Genomic DNA, 24357 nt, shown 5'->3' on the forward strand with positions numbered 1-24357 from the left:
GAATCACATGATTATTTCAATAGATGCAGAAAAAGCATTTGATAAAATACAGCACCCCTTCATGCTCAAAACACTAGAAAAAATAGGGATAGTGGGAACATTCCTTAACATTGTAAAGGCCATTTATGCTAAGCCCACGGCTAATATCATTCTAAATGGTGAAAAACTGAAAGCATTCCCCCTAAAAACTGGAACAAGGCAGGGATGCCCTCTTTCACCACTTCTATTCAACATCGTTCTTGAGACTCTGGCCAGAGCTATTAGACAAACCAAAGAAATTAAAGGGATACAAATTGGAAAAGAAGAACTCAAACTATCCCTGTTCGCTGATGACATGATTATATATTTAGAGGAACCTGGAAATTCCACCAGAAAACTCTTAGAACTCATAAGTGAATTCAGTAAAGTAGCAGGTTACAAGATCAATGCCCATAAATCCAATGCATTTTTATACATAAGTGATGAATCTTCAGAAAGAGAAATTAGGAAAACTACCCCATTCACAATAGCCTCAAAAAAAATAAAATACTTGGGAATCAATCTCACAAAAGAGGTGAAAGACCTCTACAATGAGAACTATACAACACTAAAGAAAGAAATTAAAGAAAACCTTAGAAGATGGAAAGATCTTCCATGTTCTTGGATAGGAAGAATTAATATTGTCAAAATGGCCATACTACCTAAAGTGCTATACAAATTCAATGCAATTCCAATTAAAATCCCAATGACGTACCTTACAGAAATAGAGCAAGCAATTATGAAATTCATCTGGAAGAATAAGAAACCCAGAATAGCTAAAGCAATCCTTAGCAGGAAGAGTGAAACAGGGGGTATTGCAATACCAGATCTTCAACTCTACTACAAAGCAATAGTAACAAAAACGGCATGGTATTGGTACCAAAATAGAAAGGTAGATCAATGGTATAGAATAGAGGACACGGACACAAACCCAAATAAATACAATTTTCTCATACTAGACAAAGGGGCCAAAAATATGCAATGGAGAAAAGACAGCCTCTTCAACAAATGGTGCTGGGAGAATGGAAATCCATATGCAACAGAATGAAACTAAACCCATATCTCTCACCATACACGAAACTAAACTCAAAATGGATTAAGGATCTCGGAATCAGACCAGAGACCCTGCAGATTATAGAAGAAAAAGTAGGTTCAAATCTTCACCTTGTTGGTCTAGGATCAGACTTCCTTAACAGGACTCCCATAGCACAAGAAATAGAAGCTAGAATCAACCACTGGGATAGATTCAAACTAAAAAGCTTTCTCTCAGCAAAGGTAACTATCAGCAATGCGAAGAAAGAGCCTACAGAGTGGGAGAATATCTTTGCCAATCATACTTCAGATAGAGCACTAATCTCCAGAATCTATAAAGAACTCAAAAAACTCTACTCCAAGAATTCAAATAATCCAGTCGACCAATGGGCTAAGGAAATGAATAGACACTTCACAGAAGAAGATCTACAAGCAATCAACAAACATATGGAAAAATGTTCAACATCTCTAGTAATAAGAGAAATGCAAATCAAAACCACCCTAAGATTCCATCTCACCCCAATTAGAATGGCGATTATCAAGAATACAAGCAACAACAGGTGTTGGCGAGGATGTGGGGAGAAAGGTACACTCATACATTGCTGGTGGGGCTGCAAATTAGTGCAGCCACTCTGGAAAGCAGTGTGGAGATTCCTTAGAAAACTTGGAATGGACCCTCCATTTGACCCAGCTATCCCACTCCTTGGCCTATACCCAAAGGACTTAAAATCAGCATACTACAGAGATACAGCCACATCAATGTTCATAGCTGCTCAATTCACAATAGCCAGACTGTGGAACCAACCTAGATGCCCTTCAATTGATGAGTGGATAAAGAAACTGTGGTATATATATACAATGGAATATTACTCAGCCATAAAGAATGATAAAATTATGGCATTTGCAGGCAAATGGATGAAATTGGAGAATATCATGCTAAGTGCGAGCCAATCTCAAAAAGCCAAAGGACGAATGATATCGCTAATAAGTGGAGGATGACACATAATGGGGGGGAGGGAAGGGTTAGTGTTAGGGTTAGAGTTAGGGTTAGGGAGGGGGGCAAGTATGGAGGAAGGAAGTACTGTATAGAGGGAAAAGAGGGGTGGGAGGGGTGGGGGAAAGGGAAAAAATAACAGAATGAATCAAACCACATTACTCTATGTAAATTTATGATTACACAAATGGTATGCCTTTACGCCATGTACAAACAGAGAAATAACATGTATCCCATTTGTTTACAATAAAAAAAAAAAAAAAAAAGAAGAATCAAGCTTGCATCTGCTGCTGCTTCCTAGTTCTTCCAACTTTTATTCCATCCAAGTCACCATCCTGTTGGATGGTGTTGCCCAGGCTTAGGGAGGGTCTCCACTTCATTTTGCTCTCCCATATGTCAGTCATTCCTAGACATACCCTCACTGACACACCCAGAAGCCTCTTAATCATTTGCATCTCTTAGTCCAATCAAGTCAACAATTCAAAAATTAACCATTCTACTTGCCTTGTCCAACTCAGACTCTTTCCCAGACATTCAGAGGTTCCCCTGCCCTCACTTTTTTTTTCTAATTTATAAGGGTTTTTTCCATATTTTATTGGTGCATTTTAGTTGTCCATAATGGTAGGATTTGCTGTTACATATTCATACGTGCACACCCTATGACAATATAATTTGGCCAGTATCATTTCCCCGTATTCCCCCTTTTCCTTCCCTCCTGCCTCCCCCTGCTCCCATTCCTCTCTTCTACTGATCTCCCTTCTATTTTTATGAAATCCCTCTACCTTTGTTTTCCTTTTCCTCTGTAGTTTCCACATATGAGAGGAAACCTATGACCCTTGACCTTTTGAGTTTGGCTTATTTCATTTAACCAAATGTTCTCAATATTGGCATAATATCTGCTGTTTTGCTGCCACCATTATTCTGCCTCCCCACACCACTTTACAACCCAGATTGTTAGCCTGCGAACTTCTTAGCCAGTAATAGTCAATTGTTAGCCCACGAACCTCGTCTCCAGCCATTGGTCTGTTGTTATTAGCCTGCAAAATTCCACTACTTAAGAATGGCTCCCCCGCCATTTTCTCTCTCTCTCCCTTGCTCTTGCGCGCGCTCTCTCTCTCTCTCTCTCTCTCTCTCTCTCTCTCTCTCTCTCTCTCTCTCTCTCTCTCTCTCTCTCTCTCTCTCTCTTTCTCTCTCTTTCTCTCTCTCACCCTGCGGGCAGACACTCTGCCTGTCCACTTAATAAAATCTCTTGTGTGAGTTCCTGGAGTGTTTTCTGGATGCTTTCACTCAAGTTCTATTCATTTTTCTGCAAATGCCATAATTTCATTTTTCTTTATGACTGAACAAAACTCCATTGTGTTATATATACCACATTTTCTTTATCCATTCATCTGTTGACAGACACCTAGGCTGGTTCCATAGTTAAGCTACTGTGAATTGTGCTGCTATAAACATGGGCATGCATATACCACTGCTGTATGATGACTTTAATTCTTCAGGATAAATACCAAGGAGTGGTATAACTGGGTCAGATGGTGGTTCCATGCCTAGTCCTTTGAGGAACCCCATACTGGTTTTCATAGTGGTTGTGCTAATTTATATCCCACCAACAGTATAACTCTGCTCCCACTTCTAAGAAACTGAAAAAGGAGTTTCCACCACAGAAATTCTCTTGGTTTCATCGTCTTATACTTTGGCACTCAATGACTGTGCCTCTGTGCTTGAGCATAATGTAAATACTTAATTTGTTTAATAAATATCCTGAAATAGCCTCTTTGAGTTGTTACTAGAAGGGCACGAACCTTTTAAGTCACTTAGCCAGCACAGATCAACACTTAATGTCTTTAATGATGAGCATGATCTTTTTTAGTGGCTGAAATGCTCTGTAATCAATGATGTGGCCCTGCCTGGAGGCAGGGGAAACTAGATAATGGGCAGAAAATGTCATGCTGGATTGGGCCAGTAATTTGAATCTCTGAAATTGGTATTAGTGTGGCAATTTATGGGAGAGCAGTTTCTTCCCAAGGCAAGGAAGAACTGCCCCCCATCTCTAATGTCCCTTAGTGATTTAGGCATTTATTGAAACCCCTAGTGAGCCAGCGTCTGTTCTCAGGCTGAAACCTTGAGGCCTCATCTCCTCTCCCCACTTGCTATGGCAACTACAGGGCCTGCTTCAGCACATGGTCACCCTCCATGGGAGAAAGGCTTTGTGCTGGCTGGCAGCAGAGAGGCCTGTCCAGATTAGGGTACCTGGATGTCATAGGCAGTCTGTGAGACCTCCTTTGAAAATGTTCCCTTGTCTGGTCCTGTCTCCGTACCAGCTTTGCAAACCATTTCAAGGATAGAAAGAAAGTCCCGTGTCTAGCTAGTAAATAAAGACTCAGGTCCAGATTTTAATCTTCAAATGTCCCCTCTGAACTTTCTCTTGGAGTCTCTTGGTTTTATCCTCCTGGGGTGTGATCGATTCAGCCATGTCCACATTTGCTGTGCATTGAATAACTTTCTGAACGCTTGTGTAAGCTCTCTGAACCTCCATCTCTTTAGACTGAAATTCTCTTGTTAGAAGTCTCATGGGCATTCCATTTGGTGTGAAGTTTTGAGTATAGGTGGACTTTATTAATAGCGTACTTCTTATAATTTGAGGGAATTGTTGCATTATGAAATGTTATTCACTTTTTATGCTGCTTCTTATTGTCCACAGGCCCATAAGTTTTAAATGCTAGGAGCAATGTTGTAAATGAAACATAAATAATTTATTATAATTATGCTGAAGTAAAGCCAAATTTTCTATTGGCTCAGTGATGCACATCAGTGAGAAATGGTCTAAGATGTAAAATCTATTTTCCCAAATGGATTATTTAAAACTGAACTACAAACCATTAAAAATCCTAATTTTTATAAATTCCTGCATTCTCATTTAATGAAAAGAAAACCTGACTTAACAGAATTTTAAAATAATTTTTATAACGAAGATACATGGAGTAAATCACTTGGATTTCTGGTGCATCATTGCTAACCCCGGATAAGATGATCTTTCAGAAATTGGCCATGTTGACTATAAGGTCCTGTGCCCTCCTTCGAAAGGTTATGCTTTTAATTAGATAGAACCATGAATATTCCTTGTTGGTATGTCACTATATTATTAACATTCCATTGCCAGAAGCCCCAGTCACACTAATCCTAAGGGGTGCTGGGAACTGGGGCTGCATTCCTGGGAAGAGAGGAAGTAAAGTTTATTGAACACGTAGCAGGCTCTGCCATGGCTAACCTCCCACTCCAAAGCAGAGAGCCATTCATCCCAGCTTCTGCTCATCCCCACGGGTTTGAAGTGCCTTGTTTGGTCTTTGCTGAATTCCTGTGTACATGTTTCTGGACCCTATTCTTGTTCATTGATTCCTAAGTCAGAAATCACACGGTTTTAATTTTGTTTTGACATTCTTAAATATTTTTTAATATTCTGAATCATGGGGTTTATTTTTCCAGATAAGCCTTAGATTTAATTGATCAAACTTCCTTTAAAAAGAACAAAATACTCTAGAATTCTTCTATCACACATTACTTAAAATATATTCTACTCAAAAACATTATGCCTCTCTGAGAAAATAAGCATTATTTGACAATTGGTGTTTTCTGACTCTGAGGCAGGATGCTTTTTAAAAAGCAAGCTTCCCACCAAACAGTGGCTAACAGTGTTATTAGCAGGGCATTTACAAATGGCTTGATGTTTATAGTGCGCATTTCAACTTCAACTCTATTTGTTGCATTAGCAAAATGAAGCTCATTAAACCTTATTCTCTCAGCCCATCTCTCCAAGCCTCTGAACCCACTGACACTCAGCCTTCTTGTCGGGAAGTATGTAATCTTTCCTACATTACACTTGAAAGTTCAGCTCATTCCTAAACCTTCAGTCAAGGATATGAACTTGTTGCTTTCAGAGAGGCCACATCTGTGCACTGAGCCATTACGCCGTCTGTTAAAGTGGTCAGAGTTCATTTTATTGCCTCCTTTGTGGACCGACTTGTACTGTAAAAGTGTGTGTTATTGAAAACATAATTTTTCTCATCATTATGCTTTCTTTCTAGCCAGATCATAACCTGCTAGAAATCTATTGAACACAGAGTGAAAAGCTCTTCAGAATAGCTGTTCTTAAGAGATTAAATGATTGCCATCTCTGTCCCATTTCTTTTATCTCATAATCAAGTTCAAGATGATACTGGATATCTCAGCCAAAGTGATTATTTGAAATAGAAATGGCTTTATCTTCGTTCATATTTCACACTGTTCAAGGCAGGGTCTTTTTTCCTTCCCATTTGCATTTATATATGTTTATGGTTCCTTGTAACTGTCCACAGGGTCAAAGACTCAAATTACTTTTTTAAAAGGCTAAAAATGGCCAACAGGAGTTGGGTTGCATTTTGAAATTTTCTGTATATGAAGACACTGGTTGTATAACTAAGCTGCAGCTTAGAGTCATCACAATTTAGAGGTAGGTCAGATCTTAGCAATCTAGGCCAACCATTCAACTTCACAAGTGAGGAGCTAGAGATTCATAGCAACTGAGAGACTTGCCCAAGGTCACAAGGCCCAGCCGAGCTGACAGGAGCTCCCTCCTGGACAGTTTTGGCTGGACCACTCTCCCACAACCCTCCAGCCATATTCAGCCGTAGGCCTGTGGTAGTTACACAGATCTGGCATGGGGGGAGAATGGAAGTTCTAGTGACCCGAGTTCAGGAAACAGATTTTTTATGGCTAGTTCAAAGATGTTCACATTGACTTTTACTCCTTATCCCTAAAACTGTCTGATCTGTACTGTTTTCTTACATTGCAGTTTCTCTTCCAAAAAACCAAACTGAAACAAGATCATATCACTGTTTATTAGCAGCTCTGCTGAAATACTTGACAGAGAAGAAATATCAGACTGTTGGCTGGAAATGAGACTTTGGGCTTTGTGTTGATTGCCCTTACCCACGTGTCCACCAGTAATCAATAATTAGGCACACTCAAATCACATTCTTTCCTCCTTTTAAAATACATCCAGCTTTAAATAAGATTCCTCATTCTTAAAACCTAGCACATAGGAAAGAGTGAGTCATTATTTATTGGCTGACCACTTTTACCAGCTGTGACTGCATTTCACTCCATTTTTTCTTTTTGAACTGGAGAATCTGTCAGGCTTTAGGGGAAAAAAACATATTGGTCTCTTTAGCACATTAAGAGTCACAGTGAAGGTACCATAAACAGAAATTTTTAATGGATACAGCAATCAAGTTACTTCTTTAGAATACAGAACTAAGGAGAATACTCCAGAAGCTTGGGATAACATCTAAAGAGAAATCTGATTTTAGGGTTTCTTCCAAATGGAATCATTTTGAAAGAATTACAGTAGCTCCACTAATCCATGGTTTCACTTCCCTCAATTTTTACCAATGGTCAAACTCAGTCCAAAAAGATTAAATGGAAATTCCAGGAATAACTATTTCATATGTTGTAAATTACACACCACCCTAAGTAGCATGCCATCTTGCTCTGACCTGTGTGGCACATGAGTCGTTCTGTGGTCCACTGTATTTACTCTATATGCTAGTTGCACATTAGTCTCTTAGTAACCATCTTGCTTATCAGATCTACTTTCCTTGGTATTGCAATGCTTGTGTTCAAGTAACTTAAACTTATTTTATTTATTAATTGCCCCCAAATACTGTTCAGTACTCTCCATAGTTCCAGGCATCTATTGGCATCTATTGTCTTTGTATATAGAAAATTTATTTATTGGGAATATGGGAACATATTGCCCAAGGATGAGATAGGACTACTGTATATTTATTGTCTATTCTCTATCTGCCAAGTTCCAGGTACTGCAAGGAATGGTTTAGGATGGTTTCACCAGCAAGTAGCAGGAAATCTATTTCATATGGTCTTTTAAATAGCACAGGGAATTTATTTATTTCTTAAAAATATTTTTTCGTTATTGATGGGCTTTTATTTTTACTTCTTTATATTCGGTGCTGAGAATTGAATGCAGTGCCTCACACATGCTAGGCAAGTGCTCTACCACTGAGCTACAACCCCAGCCTACAGGGAATGTATTGAGTCAGTGACTAAGAGTCTTGACACAGAGCAGACTTCAAGCATGATTTGATTAAACTTCAGCTCAGTCAGCTATTTTGACTTTCTCCTTCCGTGTATGTAGCTCCATTTCAGGCTGATAATCAACACTTGAAAGACTATTCACCAATTATTGGCTCCTGTACCACTGGAGATGGGATTGTTTGGAGAGGGCAGCATGGTGGTAGGACACGGCCGTTTAAAACCAGGGCTCCCCTTTACATCCCAGACAGCCATAGTGAAATAACTTCTTTCTCAGTTTGCAGATGGAATCCCCAGACTTCACTGTGTTTGGGTCAGCTCTCTATCTCTCAGTAGTGACCAGGGAAGGAATGCCAAGTACTGGTTTACTATGGCGTAAACCAGTCAATCCTCCATCTGGTCACTGTGGTAAGAAGGGTGGGAGTACAGTGATTAACTTCAGACCAGACAGGTCCCGTTTCTGGAGTTTGGCATGGTGATTTGCCCCACCCAAATCACATGGTTGCTGCACGGCACAGAGCAGGGTAAAGTAAGGTGGTCGTTGGGGAAGTAACCACAGTGTCTACTTATTATTCTATAGTTAGAACCTGGTGCTAACAGGACTGAAGTTCTGCCTGACTGTCATCATTCTGTATTCCTGGCCTGGTCTAGACATCCTTTCATTGTAAACAGTTCATCCTAAACAGAGAAGTCAGCCACCTGGTCACAGCCAGCTCTTAACTGTATTTCTCCACCCAGAAGGATCCTAGAAGGACCTTATGGATCAGACTGCATTGTCCTCACACTGCAGGAACACTGAAAGTCTAACAATACTTTTACTGTTGACAAACTAAATATTAAATAACCTGTGTATATTGGACAGTAAAGGGAAGCCTGCTGCTATGTTTCTCTGGTTAACTCTGGCATTTCAATTGCTTGGAACATCAGGCTTGAATGCTGTTCTTTAAGACAATATTTAATTTGCTCTAAAAAGCATTTGTAAAGAGTTGAACACTCTGATCTATTTCAAGTAGTGAGATCCCCTTTACCTGAATGGGAAGCTGATGTGACATGCTGTCGCTGATGACAATTTAAATGCTCCGTGTGAACATCATCTCTCAAAATAAACTTTCCACTGTGTCTTAGCCTGGGTTCTTCCTGAAAGCAGAACCCGTGATGAGGGCTTCTGCAGGTCTCTGTGAAGCAGAGAATGAGGGAAATCGATGCAAGTGTGTGCTGTCAAGTTCATTACTGCTGTGAGCATGGAGCTCCGTCCCACCAGAAGGGCCAGTGAGCCAAAAAGAATGACTCAGAGTTGTCTGCCTGCGGTGTAGAAGGAGAGCGTGTGATCCGCTGCATGCCATTGTCTCCTTGGTCAAGGTTGCTCAATGGGGCCTTGATTCCTTTTCCCCCATACTGTTAGATGGCATGTTCCTCTGCTTGTGTGAGTGCGTGCCTCCACACGTGTGCATGCCACACCCAGCTGTCAGGGCAGCCCCAGCAAAGAGCAGAAGGTACTTGGTTTAGGTGCAGCTGAGGCCAGGTGCTCCCAGCAATGCTGGACTAAGAGATGGGCGCAGAGCACGTGAGGCAGACATGGGAGACCAAGGCTCGTTAATGGGAATGCACCCGCCAAAGTCACGGTGCATCCTGGAAGTGACCAGAAATCATGTGCCTCGCTCTTTAATCTTTCCCATGTGTCTGAGTGGCTTTTTCTGAACATATGTCTTTAGAAAGGTAAAATTAATAAACACATCACCAACTGAATTGCTGTAGAGCCCTGCAGGACTCTCATCGACAGTGGCGAGTCACCAGTGAGAGAAGCAGCGGGCTCCTCGGAAGAGAAGGCTGCCGTGGGGAAGCTGTCATTAGTGCATCTTCAATTGGCGGGTTCTCTCATCCCCAGCAGGGGCCCCTTGCTTTAAGGGTAATTTTTACTCTCCCTGTTCAGTCAATATGACAGCTTTGTCCCTAATAAAATGGCAGATTGACTTTAGTTTAAATTATTCCATATAGAACCAAAGAGAAGGAGATTTTCTCTCCCTTTTTCCCACCCTAAAAATTCCACTAAAAAACTTTTCTCATTTAAGTCTTTACCTCCATATTAAATTTCTCATCCATGTTTCAGGTGGATCAAATACAGTGTCAACTTTCAAAACCCCATGTGAACATCCCAGTAACTCACAATAATTACTGTCTGTCAGTGCATTTGCTGGGACACAGATGTGCCTGGCACTCGCCCTGTTATCGCCAGCAAGAACCTGCCTCTTGAATGGAGTCTTCTCTGGGCTCAATTTAAAACCTAGTTTTGGCCAGACGGAGTATTAGGACAATTATCTGTATAATCCATCTGAGAAAAATGTATGTGTCCGCTGGCCCTGAAATTGCTAGTTTAAAAAAGTCTTTAAAGCAGTTATTTTAGTAATTCTAGATTTAGCTGGAATAGTCCCAAAAATTGCCTTAAACTATGGTTCCTGTAGCTTAGTGGTTCTTAACCAGGGGTGATTTGTCCCCTGGTGATTTGGCGATTTCTGGAGACATTTTTGGCTGTCAGAACTGAGGGTGGGGGCGTGGAAGAGGGTGCTACTGACCTCTAGTGGGTAGAGGCCAGGGATGCTCCTACATGTCCTGTGATGTCCTGGACAGCCCCCTCGCTGCTGTAGCATTATTTGGCCCAAAATGTCAGTGGGGGACTGGGGTTGTAGATCAGTGGTAGAGCGTTTGCCTCGCATGGGTAAGGCACTGGGTTTGATCCTTAACAACACATAAAAACAAATAAGTAAAATAAAGATTAAAATTTTTAAAAAAAGAAATGTCAGTGGGGCTGAGACTGAGAAGCCCTGCTTTAGTCAAGGATAATTTATACTGTATGAAATAAGATCCCTTAATTGGAAAAGTCAGACTAAAAAGAAAGAAAATATTTAATATTAAAGATTATTTTAAGACAGAAATGCCCATAACCCTACCATCTTCATTGTTTAGCATCTAGCCTCAACCTCTGCCCAAATGAATATAGATTTTTAAGACTGAATTGTGATATAAATACTAGCTTATATTCTTGTTTCCAATTGAAAATGTCACTTTCTCAGTCTTCATATTAATAGAGACTAGTCCAATGTAATAAAATCTATAAACCATCCTCTCTTTCTTTCCTTCATACTTTAAAAAGTAACTTGGGTAAAAGCCAGTTCTCCAGTCTGAAACCTGGCTTTGGAGACTTGTCCATAGATCATTCTCAAGTGATTTTACAACAAAAAATATTTTTTAAGAAATAAGTACTTGCAGAACATTTTAGAAATTGTGCCAGTATAAATATTTCCTACAAGAGACAGTTACTACTTTAGAGAAAAACTATTTACATTTTTTTTTATTTAAAAAAAGAACCCCACGTTTCCCCTCAGACTGTAGTAGGGCGACACTGGGGCCTGGCTTCAGCAGAGTGAAACCCGGGCTCCTCTGGGGTGAGGCCCGTAGCTTCTGATCAGAGAAGCACCTAGTCTGTCTGGGCTGGCAAAGCCCACAGCATCACCAAAAGCTGAGAGCAGCCTGTTCAACAGACCAGGCTGTAAAAAACACCAAAGCTCATGCAGATAAGTAAATATAACCACTCTTTAATAATAATAAATGAGGACATGTTTGTATTTTAACAGATCTGAGAACTGTTGGAATGGACTCTCTGGTCCTGCCTGAAATTCTCCATGCATCCCAGTGTCTCTGGAGGCCTTCCTGCCCTCCAGAGTTCGGAGAGTACTGCCTGGACCCCCATTCAGCTTTCCAAGATTCTTACAAATTTTTAGAGGCCTTGTGACCCTGAGTCCTTATTTCTGTGAGTTAATTCAGCTGATGGATAATGCTTCCTCTCCCGTTTTCTGGCCCTCTCCTGCATCTACCAGACAAAACTCATCTCCTAATTCCATCCTCAGCCCCTGCCTCAAGGCAGACACCCCCAAGTTCACCTTCTCTCCAAGGGAATATGCTTGTCACCCTTGGTAAAGATAGCAATGAGGTCATAACAGCAACACAAACGACTTCGAAGCACCTGGTAGGTGCAGCAGTTACTCAAAGGTTCTTGATCGCCAGAGCCCTGGGGAGCAGCTGGTCTTCCTCACTGCTGACCTCTCGTCCTGCTTCCCATTCACCTCCTCATCCCCCTCCTCCCAGGCACCAAGTTTCATACTAAGTTACACAGAGGTACATCAGCTCTTTGGGGTCCCTACTTCTAAAATCAATTCCAGATCTCCTTTATGTATTTAAAAAACAAACCAAAAAAATTTTAATTTAACTGGACCTACATTTTTAGAAAGCAGTTGTTATTGTTAATAGCCATTTATTTTCATTTGAAACGCCAGTTCTGAAGCATAAGCCTGGATGTGTTCTGCATCCATGTCCATATATCAAAGAGCAGTCCCTGGGCTCATTGCAGAGTCTGGTCCTTGACCACAGGCAGCGTTCAGCTCTGGTTCCGCCTCTGCCTTTCAGTTCTGCTGTTCAGCCTGACATTCGAGGGCTTCTTCCATCCATCGCCCACATCGGCAACTCATTTTCCCAAGTCTGTCTCTTGTACCCGGTCTGCGTGTGCAGAATGTGCCTGAGCATACAGACCGCAGTTGACCTCCCCACGGGTCCCTCAGTGGCTACTGCGAGGTGGCTGCTTCTGTTTTTATTTCGCTGGCTTTTTGGACTCTGTAGATAGCGACCATACAGTCTCTTGAATCCCCAGCGCCTCCTTGGAGGAGGGTTTCCGAAATGCTGTCACCTGTTTCCCCAGATTCGCTGTCCCACAAATTCATTCATTCACTGCCTGCTCTGTGCCGAGAGGCGGGGAGATACAGGGAACAGAGGTGCTTGCGCTCCGGGGCTCATCATGGGTGCGGGGTGGCAGAATATTTTAGCGCAGGACGTATGTTGGTGATGCCCAAACAACTCCTCTGGGTTTCGGAACTAGGGTGGGATGCTGCCGACAGCAGCGGCGAGATTTGTTTCTCTTTCCTTAAAGGCACTTTCTTCCTCTCCTTGCACACCACCACCGCTACCCACCAGCCACAGCTGTTCCTCGTCACACAGCAATTTGAGTGTGGGTGCTGTGAAATCTTCCTTCTTCCGAATGATTCTGTCTGTTAAAAGAGAAGAAGTATCTTAGCTTTAAAAATTACAGCTCTGGAACTTGAATTTCCTCTTCGCTCTCGGGAGATGACCAGATCTGCTCATGTTTGAAGAGAAGTCGGAGGCATAAATTCTTTTGCTCTGTCTCCCACGTAGAAATAGGATGCCCCTCCTTTTATTATGTGAATAAAATAATGAGTGGACCCTCCCCTCTTAGCACTTGTTGATTATACTGTGCCCATTTTATGATGGGAAGTTTTAGCAAAGACAGAAAAAAAAAATTTTTTTGGAAGTTAATATAATGACAGCAAAGGTTATTTACTGAGAAAATCAGGCAAAAGGATTCCTTCCTCTATTAGCATTCAATATCTCAATAAGTGAATAAAAACATACACAAAAATATTATCAGAAGCAGTTTATTTTAAATATTACTTTTCTAGGTTATTCACTTTACCCTCTGAGATTTATAGTTCCCCCATACCAGTTCAGAGTGGAAAGAAAAAAGACCATTTATCTAATCCAATTCCTTGAGAAGAAATGCTTAGGCAATATTAAGATCTTCAATTATCTAATTTTATAAAAGGGATGATTTATATTCTGTAGTCAGTAATGTGTGATACTGATTATTTCTAATCCCTTAGAAGAGATCTGACATTGTGCTTTTGGTGCTATACAGCATGAAATCGTCATGTATATTTCACCAAAGAAGTAACAAGAATAATGGGCTCTGCAGTCTGCAGTCATTTTAGACTTACACACTGCAACATGGTTTTGCCCTGGGGCAGGGAAGTGGGGATTTTTCTCTACTTCAAAAGAATGAAAAATTATCATCACTCTATCCAGAACCATTATAGACTTCAGAGACTTTGGCATGAAATATTCAGAAAGTTTATTTTAGAATTCAATATTTTACAAGTCTGCTTTAAAACTATTACAGTGATTAGTGGCTCTCTGACTTGGGCCAGTCTTTCCTCTAAAAAGTCCTGTGTCATATTGATACTGTTTGTTGTTTCAACAAAATATAATTTGCATCAACCACAGAAGGCAGGCAACACATTAGCTCAGAAACCCCCCAGGAGGGTCTGTGACCACCACTCAGTTATCCTTTCAAACATACTTTGTAATGAAACTGAGTATTGGTGACAGTTTGGATGTGTTACTCACACTGTGATTTTGTCCCTCTGACATGCGTTCTTAACCATGAGGAATGGGCATGGTTCTCTGACAGCAGTTCAGGAAGCCAGGCCCCTGTCTCAGCAGTCCCAAACCCACTGAGGCCACACACACCCTCAGTCAACCACCCAGAGCTGCCCTTCTTCATCACTCTTCACAGGAGTCAGAGAAGCTATGGGGTGTTTGAGGACTTGGCAGTGTTTCCAAGGCCATAAATGGAGCCCTGGAGGTATGGTGCTGTGTTGGAAGCTTCTCTTTTGGGATGACCCTTTCATGTAGGAAAGCCATGTGGGACGGAGGATGGGGCCCTGGCTTTAAGTCTGAGTTCCAGTGCTGCTGCTTCCTGATGGGGTGATCCCGAGAAAGCTGAAGAGCCTGCTTAAGGCTCAATGTCTCCTTCTGTAAAACGGACCCATCTCAGCACTGGTGCAGATTCATTGAGTAACGCGAGGTGAAGGCAGTGCTCTGTGGGATGTCTGTCTGTTCCTGGCATTTTTTGTTCCCAAAATGTTTCCCTTATCTTTTATTTGTTTTTCCCACATCTATTGTAATGCATGTGAGGTTTTTTTCTGCATGTCACAGAAAGGTCTGTACAGGACAACTAGAAAAGCAGTTATTCCCCCTTTTCTTGTATAACCTGTACATTTGGCTTCATTCCTTTAAATAGTTTGAATAGATTATTTCTGTAGGTTTTAATAAATACCGTTTCTTTCCTCCCCACCTTAGGTATTATCAGTGTAAGAAAAAACATAGGCATCAATCTTAGCCTTCATGTAGATAAAATAGGTTCCTGTCTCATACAGGGACACAAAGAAAAGAAGATTCTAATGTGCTCTTGATGCAAAGGTGTGATGAGAATTCTGTGTAAATAACTTTTCATTTCATTTTCCAGGGAAGTAGATCAAGACTCAGATGGTCACATCAGCTTTAGAGACTTCGAATATGCTATGAAGAATGGACAAAACGAAGCCCAGCCGTCGAGATCTACTTTTGGCAATTCTGGGGAGAGCTATAAATTGTAACGTATTTAAAGGTCAAACAGACCTTGGCCTAGTGACTTTGTGATCTGCATACTTATGATTAAACTCTTGATCATAGTTTTTGGATGCTGATAACATACTTGGTCCCAGAGTCCCAGAGGTGGGGAGTACCAGTCTCTCTCCATGTGCCTGCAGCCCTGAGTCAGGTGCCGCTGGGCCCTGCTACTCAGCCGTCCCCCGCCCCCTTGCCACTCCACACTGCAGGTTGCCGTGTTCCACGCACTTGCTCCACGCCCGGTCCTCACCATCACCAGGTCCCTGGTTCCTGTCAGCTCCTAAGGTGGCAGTGGGCAGCTTTTCCCCACCAGTGGTGCCCGTTGCCTTCATTCGTTGCACTTTGGTTGAATGAGTAATTGCATCAATGCGTCCTCCTTGCCTACTGTGTTCCAAGCACTGAATGAGACAGTAGGAAAACAAAGATGTCAGACATCTCCAAGTTAATGTACCCAGAGTCCAAATCATCACTGCACTGGTGCTGGCTGTGCAAGGCACACCAGATGGGGCTTCCACAAGGTGGTCCTGTCCCACATCATACACAGGGAGAAGAGCACACACCAGGGGTCCTGGGGACTAAAGATGTGTTCTTAGATGCTCTTTGGGTGGCCTGAGCCTGGGCTTCCTGATACAGAGAAGCAAAACCTGGGATGCCCAGTTGCCCCAGTAATATGCTTCTGATTCTGCCCTGCACCCAGAGCCTCAGCCGCTCTGGGTTCAGTCTCCATGCCCTCCCATCCCCCTGGGCCCCAGGGATGTCATCCTGGAGCAAAACCTCCAACACTGGACATACAGCATTTATTTAAAATAATTCAGAAACATCGGTATCGATACTAATATTTTATTTGTTCCTAGAATTCACTACATTAATAACATTTGTAAAACAAATAATTCATATTCTTAAAAATAATTCATATTTTTAAAGTATTAAATAATTAAAGTTCAGGTAAAATGTAGATTCATAAAACAGAAACATTAAACAAGTTTCATTCTCATACAATTATTTGTGGATAACCTTAATAGAGTTTTAAATTGTGATAATCCAGAGAAGCCTAAAGAAGCATGACAGCTGAGGGTAATTTGGTATTCTGCATGGGGTCCTGGAATGGAACAAGGACATTAGGTAAAAGCAAGTCAAGTATGGACTTCAGCTACTATTAATGTATTGATGTCAGTTCATTAGTAGTGATAAATGTATCAAACTCATAAAATGTTACTAATGGGAAACTGGGTGAGGGTGTGTGGGGACTCTACCATTTTCTCAAATTTTCTATGAATCAAAAATCATTCCAAAAATTGAAAGTTTGTTAAAAACAAGACTTATTCAAAAATTAATAAATTAAACTTTACCTAAAATGAAGAAATATTGAAAATCATCAAGCAGTAAAAATGAAATATTTCAAAAACAAAATGAATCAATGGTATCATTGAGTAGCACATATGTTTTTGTACAAATTGTCCCAGTCAAAGAAAAAGTCTTTCTGACTTTGGGTAGAATTTTGTTCAGCAAGTATTTTCATCATAAATTGAATAATTGAGTCATTTATCCTGATCTCAAAACATAAATTACATAGATTTTAGATTTCTAAAATAGGAAAAAGTTAAAACACTAGCAAAGTGCCATTATTTCAGTAATTGCCAGAATTCCACAGCCTTGTGCTATAGGCACTCTCTGGACCTCATTTCTTCCAAGACACATGACAAGTAAAGGGAGGCAAGAGGCCAAGTTGGGAAAAGCTCTTGGGCAACTTCCTTGACCCTGGACTAGTCAAGACTCTTTTTGGTCTTAATGACAGAAAACTACCCAAACTAGCATAGACTATAAGGGAATTTACTAGAAAACACTGGCCTAGCTTATGGAACCAACAGGGACAGGATAGGATGCAGCTGGGTTTCTAGGTAACCAGACCCAACATCACCCACACCTCCAGACCCTACCTTGCTCCCATAGTTCCTGACAGCCTCACACCATTCCAGAAAGGAATCAGCCTATGATCCATCTAGTTCCAAGTCCAGAGACCCCAGAAAGAGGCTCTGGTTGGCCCCCTGCATCAGTCTACTCTGGTTCACACCAGGGCTATGGACATAGCCAGTAGGGTCTCAGTAGGTATCCAGGGCTGGTCCTAAGAGAGGGGAAGTTGATAATACCTGGGCAGCCATTCGGTTTTCTTTATTAGGGAAAGACAATGTAACTGAGGCCTCTTCTGGGAGGGAGGACACCCCTTGGATTTGCTCCTTAGGAGGATCCATGCTCTCAGAGCAAAGACAGAAGAAGAGGGAGAATGAGAAGCTGCTCATGTCACTTTCCCATCCTTATCGCTTGTCCTAGGCCCAAACCACATCATCATCCAGTAAGCTCTTCTCCCAGTATCTCACTTCCAGGTCCCAGGCCCTATTTGTGTCCTCAGTTCACATGATCCTGCCTGTGCCCTGTGACATTCTTGGTCTGACCTCAGTTGATGGTCCAAGGGTAGGCATCTATTCCAGCTGGTCAACTCAGCCCCTGCCCTTGGAGGACACAGAGTGAGAGTGTGTGAGCCAGCAGGCCTCCTGAGTGGGGAGTGTGGCTCAGGAGCATGCGGCCTGGGAAACAAAGGCAGCTGTTTCACAATGAGAGCAGAGGGAAAAAAAAAAAGACACCAATAGGGGAGCGAGACAGAAAGGAGACAGAGCAGCCTTTGGTGCCGGTTTCTAGTCAGACTTGTGTACAGGATCCAGTCATAACCCGTTGGGTCCTCTGAGGTAACTCTGTATCCTTCCAATAAATTTTTCTGCTCAAGCCAGCTGGAGTTTCTTTCTGTTATACGAAACCAAGAGAACCCTCACTGTGGTGAGCATAGAGCCAAGGACAGAGTCCTAGGTGACATTAACATTTAAGGGGCAACTCTAAAGAGACAGAAGCAGCAGTGGAAGAGACAGCTGACTTCCCTCTCCCAACCCTGCCTTCACTTGACCTCTCACTGCAACCGACTCCAGTCTTCCCTGTCTCAACAGCCCTCAGCTAGATCACCAGTGAGCTACTGATGGCCCACCCTCCAACCCCTACAGACCTCATTGCACTGTCCCTTCCCCTGCATCTGAGCTCACAACTGCACCGGGAATCCATTCTTGGCCTCCCTGACATGGGTCTCTCGTGGTATTTCTGTACCCAATTTTTTGCTGCCATCTTTTTCAGCTTCCTGCCCTAAAAACCATTTCATAAGCAGGTCCAAAGTCCTAGAAGTGGCCAATCTTCTTGACCAACACATCCTCCAAGGACAGTTTCATCCACTGCCAAGATTTCCGTTGTATGACTACACAGCATATCTTACCTCTGATCTTTACCTCCGCTGAGCTCCAGACCCGTGTTTTCATTAGCCCATTGGACATTTCCACCTCACTGAACTAAAATTAGGGCTCCCCTAATTTTCAAAATTGGTTTCCTATTGTGTGTTTTCTATTTCTGTTAATGATTACCTCCCCATACTGATTCCCACACCATCATCTAACCCAGCTGACTCCAGGTCTTGTCAAATCTCCCCCATCTTCCGTAGCTCTGACATCCCTCCTGTCACTGAATCCTGTTGAGCTTGTCTCTGTAAAACATTCATGACATCTTCTTCCATTCCATCCTGGTCTTTCTGCCCATGTCCTCACTCCCCATCCTATCCTTCCATCCATTTCTTCATCTTCCTCTTTATTCACATAAAGATGAGTAAAAGATGGACAGGTAAATAAGAAGCAGGCACTGCTGTCAAGAAATTTTAGTCTGGTATGTCACTGATGTTCCCAAAGCACTGACAAAATTACTTTCTCTCTGCTCAAAAGCTTTCAGTGGCCACCTTTTCTGTTGGATAATGTCTAAACCTGTAATGTGCCATTCAGAGCCCCCTATCATGTGGTATCAATTTATATTTTCAGTTTCATTGTTCATAACTCCCTCTGCCACACCATCCCATGGCCATTTGTAGTAGGGGGGAAACATACATATGCACAGTCCTTCACCTCAGATCACCAAAGTGACATGGATCTTCACCCAAAATTAAAAAATAACATTCTTAGAGTGCATATCTAATAATGAGAAAATGCAGCTGTTAAAGACTTATTGAAAAAGGCTATTGGACCACCTCCACCTTAGTATTCGTTCCTCACAGCTGCCACCTTGTCAGTGGACAAGAAGGACTAAGTATACTTGGTATTTTGTGTGTTGTATTTATTCTTGAATCTGTTAAGATAGATATTAGCCATTCTTTTTTATAAATGAGGAAGCAGTCTCAGTCTAAGGAACTTGGCTCTGGGCAAGCAATGGGGATGCATAAGCAATGTCAGGGTGGTGATTCACACCTGACTACAAACAGACCTTGCCTTCTCGCCCGTGACATTGGCCTGTATTTTATAGTTGCACTTTGTTCTTAACCCAAATGAGCGTGCCCAGATTCATTGGCTAACCCAGTTCAAGTATCTAGCACATAACAGATATTAAAAATTAATTCCCATCTCATGCATCACCAAAAACTAACCAAAATTACATTGGATTATTAATGGAACTTCAAAAGACAAAGATTAATATGTGCTGCAGACTCTAAAGGCACTATTCAAAGAACAAGTTCCAGAAAAGCTCTGAACCATGGCAGCATCTTTGAATAGGTGTGTGTCTCACTGGGCAATACTCAGGACTATGAACTAGTGTAGTTCTACTTGACATGCACACTGTACTTACAGACTTGTGATTTAGGATTAATCAAAACAATTCGTTACTTTCCTCTTTCTTAGCTTGTAACGTTTGAGAGATTTGTTTGTAAATTGCAGTATTAGGCAGTTAAAAATAAAACCACACGTTCGCACACACACACAGAGATTGGAATTTAGTGGTCTTAGAGGTAGTGCTTCACAAAGTGACCTTTCTTACAAAACAAATTTAAAACAGATTGGTCACATGCATTGACAAGTAGCCTGCACAGTTTAACACTTGAAATATAGAGGGCCTGATCTAAATTCCTCTTAGATTACATTGATAAACTACTCAGGAATGTGAATAATAAAGAACACTGTTCTAACTTCAGAGAAAATGCAGATTAATTTATATGAAAACAAGCCGAAATTCAAATATGCTCCCTATTTTGTGGTTTACTGAATCTAGGGGGCCGGGGGGACTCAAAGGAGAGCAGAACTGCTAAATTGGCTAAAGTATGTGACTTCAGAAAGAGCAATTCCAATAATATTGAATTTATAGAGAAAATTTTGACCAAGAGGCTGGAAATATATTACATGTATTGTCATAGCAACAGTCATTGTAAGGTAGAAGTCAGGTTTGGACATCTTTCTTATTTTAAATAAGGAAGCCAGGCTTTATTTTAAATGACTTTTCTAAGGTCAAATGTGTCAGAGATGGTGCTTGAATCAATTTCTTTACCAAGCTTTCCCTATTGCTACTGGTATTGGACTGATCCTGGGAAGCAGGCTGCCCCTCCCTCCACCTTTCCCCCACCCGCATGCCCGCTCTCCTTCCCTTCCCTTCCTTTCCTTGCCTTGCCTTGCCTTGCCTTTCTTTTTCTTTCCCCTTCCTTCCTCCCTCCCTCCCTCCCTCCCTCCCTCCCTTCCTTCCTTCCTTCCTTCCTTTTCTCCCTATCACATCCATAAATAGATGTGATAAATAGATACAATCATAAATAGATTACAATCATTGGACCATGTAAAATTCAATCTGACCCTCCTCTTGGCTGATATTTAAACATATTAGCAGAACTTCCCCCCTTACTACAGGTGGAAACTGAAATTCCAGGACCCTTTATGTCTTTAATCACACATGGAAACTTCTTGGCCATTATCTCTTCAGCTACTTCTTTTACCACATTCTTGAGGAAATTGTCCTCATCAGACTTCAATGGCACATATCAGTGATATTATCTGCCATGTCTCTCATTCTCTGTTCTCCTTCTTCTTTTCATATTTCTCCTCTTCTTTTTTCTCTCTCTATCACTTGGACTAATTTCTGCTCTCATTCATTGCAAGATGCAAAATGGCTCAGCCACTTTGGAAGACAGTTTGGCAGTTTTTTACAAAGCTAAACATAGCCTTACCACATGATCCAATGATCAAACACCTAGGTATTTTACCCAACTGATTTGAAAACTTATGTCCACACAAAAACGTGCATGTGAATGTTTATAATAGCTTTATTCTTAATTGTCAAAAACTAGAAGCAGCCAAGAGATGTCCTCCACAAAGTGACTGGATATTCTATAAAATACCTGAGCAGTACTGTTCAAAATTGTCAAGGTCACCAAAAACAAAGCAAGCCTGAGAAACACCAAGAGGAGGCTAAGGAGTCTTGGTGACTAAATGTCATCTAATAACCTGGAAGACATCCTGAAACAGGAAAAGAACATTGGGTAACAACCCAGGAAATCTGAATAAAATGTGGACTTCAGTTAATAGTGAGATACTGATCAGAGTTCATCAACTGTAGCAAATGCACTACACTAATATAAAATAGTAACAATAAGGGAAGCTCAGTATATGGTACATAGGAATTCCTGTATTGTCTTCACAAAACTTCTGTCAATCCAAAACTGTTCTAAAATTTAAAGTTAATTTTTTAAAAATTTCCACTGTATGGTGGAAATTATATTAATTGCCACTATTTAAATTTTAAAAGGTTTGTCAATTAAAAATATGCCAAGGGAAAAAATATGCAAAGGTACAGAACCTCTCAAAATAATATTATGACATGCATTAATGAAAAAAAACTCTTTATAGATCACCACTTTATGGTACCTTTAGAAGACTCTCTGAGCATTGAAGGATGCCCTACTGGGGTCAGGCCTTTGGTGTAGGGAAGTTTATTCACAACCTATTATATGATTTGGATTGGTTTCTGACAAAGAAGAGACTTCATATAGTTTAAAGTACCACTTTTGAATTACATTTTAAGAGCATTCAAAAAATAAGAAAAAAAAAATCCCAGCTTTCTATTGTACATTTTCAATATACATTTCAAGGAAAGAAATCCTGTAGCTTTGGACCTATTGAAAAGGAAGCCCTTTATATTTCTTTTGAACTTGATAATTCCTTACAGCACTGAGAAAACTGTAAAGAGCAATACACCCCTAAGGTGCAGCTCCTAGGTTTGCCTGTGGCCGGTCAGAAAAGGCCTGTTCATGAATGGAGCACACCTGTGTCCCAAGATCAACTCACCATTGCTCTTCCTGCTGTCATGGCAGCTCAGCCTCAGCTTGGGACTGAGTTGTAGCCTTGGAAAACCAGCATGGTCATTATGATATTACCCAGGAACTAGTTTGATTTAGAAAGTTAATGTGAATCCAGGGGACTTAACCTCTGAGCTACATCCCCATCCCTTTATTTAACCTTATTTTTGAGACAGGGTCTTGCCAGGACTGACCTCAAACTTGCAATCTTCCTCCCTCCAGCCTCCTGAATTACTGGAATTACAGCCATGCACCACCACACCCAGGTTGAATTTAATTTTCAACAAGTTAAAATAAAATTTAAAATTTAGTTCCTCACTGTATGGTTTAGATCTGAAATGTCCCCCAAAGCTTCATGTGTTAGAGGCTTGGTCCCCAGTGCAGCAGTATTTGGAGGTGCCTGGATCCTGAGGGTTCTGACCTCCATACTTGCATGCATTGATGGGTTCATAATTTGATGGCATTATTGGGAGGTGGTGGAAACTTAAGGCAGTGAGGCCTAGTTGGAGGAAGGAGGCCACAGAGGATGTAGAGAGGATATATTATATCTTTGGATTCCCACCCGCCCTCCTTCCCAGCAGCCATGAGCTGAGCCGCTTTCCTCCGCCATGCCCTTCCACCATAATGCTCTGCCATCACCTCGCTCCCACAGCAATGGAGTTGGTCATTAGACTAAAACCTCTGAAACCATGAGTCAGAACACACCTTTCCTCCTTTGAGTTGTTATTCTCAGGCATATTGTCACAACAATGGAAAGCTGACTAACATACTGAATAGCCATATTCAGTGGCCATACTTCAAGAGTCCATCAGCCACTTGTGGTTAGTGGCTACCACAATGAACAGTGCACAATAGAACATCCCCATCACCGCAGCAGATTCTATTGAACAGTACATTGCAGACACTCCTCTAGGGTGCTGGCCAACCTTTAGATTGTCGTTATAGAGTCAGGTGTTCAACATGGCCTAATCAGCTGAAAGAATACTGTAGTATTGGCATGGTGATTTATGCAAAGAGTACCCTAAGAGGGAGCTTTTGTGGGAACTCCTCAGAAAAGGATTGAGGCAGAGACTAATATTCTGCAGCATATTCCTTGGTCCCCTTTCTTTTAGTCCATCCGTGCTACTACAACAAAACCCCTGAGAACAGAAAAGTCAAGATCAAGGGGCTGGCATCTGGTGAGGGCCTTGCTACGATGTTCCCTCATGGCTGAGGGCAAGAGGACAGGGGACAGAGAGATGGGAAGAGAAAGAGGCCAAACTCATCCTTTTATACTGAACGCACTTCCACTTAATGACTTAATCCATTTGTAAGAGCAGAGCCCTCCTGGCCTAATCACCTCTTAAAAGTTCTACCTCTTAATAACATTACAAATGGCAAATTTCCACATGAGTTTGTGTGGAATATTCACACCATAGCACTCTTCAAAGCCCCAAGCCTACATCATCTCCTCTCTGACTCCTAATCCCTTTAGAGGTCAGTCACACTTTCTTCTGGATTCTCACAAAAGTCTCCTCAGAGTCTCCCCCATCTTGTACTGTGATTGACATACGTTCATATTGGTCTCTAACTCTTGTTTATGAGCTTCCTGAAGGCCAGGTCTGTTTCTTTGTGTCAGTGCCTGGTACAGTGCCTCATGGATCACAAGTACACTGATGAATCAGAGGGAGATTTCTCTGTGAGGTGGTGTGGTGAGGAGCTAAGAATCAAAAGAACCTGAAAACATCTATGCCCCAAACAGTGGCTCATC

General features: G+C 41.6%; 1 protein-coding gene across 2 annotated transcripts in view; it reads left to right on the plus strand.

Annotated features, from left to right (window-relative positions):
* Positions 1–15483, plus strand: part of EFCAB11 (EF-hand calcium binding domain 11) — a 172647-nt gene extending 157164 nt beyond the window's left edge. The window contains exons 6-7 of one of the 2 annotated variants that reach the window (XM_079129294.1): positions 8409–8539; positions 15279–15483. In XM_079129294.1, the coding sequence (XP_078985420.1) occupies positions 8409–8539; positions 15279–15286 (139 nt within the window). In that variant the 3' untranslated portion in view covers positions 15287–15483. The remainder of the gene's footprint in view (positions 1–8408; positions 8540–15278) is intronic. The other variant, XM_079129295.1, reaches the window with a different exon arrangement.
* The last annotated feature ends 8874 nt before the right edge of the window (positions 15484–24357 follow it).

Source organism: Sciurus vulgaris, assembly GCF_902686455.1.
Source record: "Sciurus vulgaris genome assembly, chromosome: 2".
NCBI lineage: Eukaryota > Metazoa > Chordata > Mammalia > Rodentia > Sciuridae > Sciurus > Sciurus vulgaris.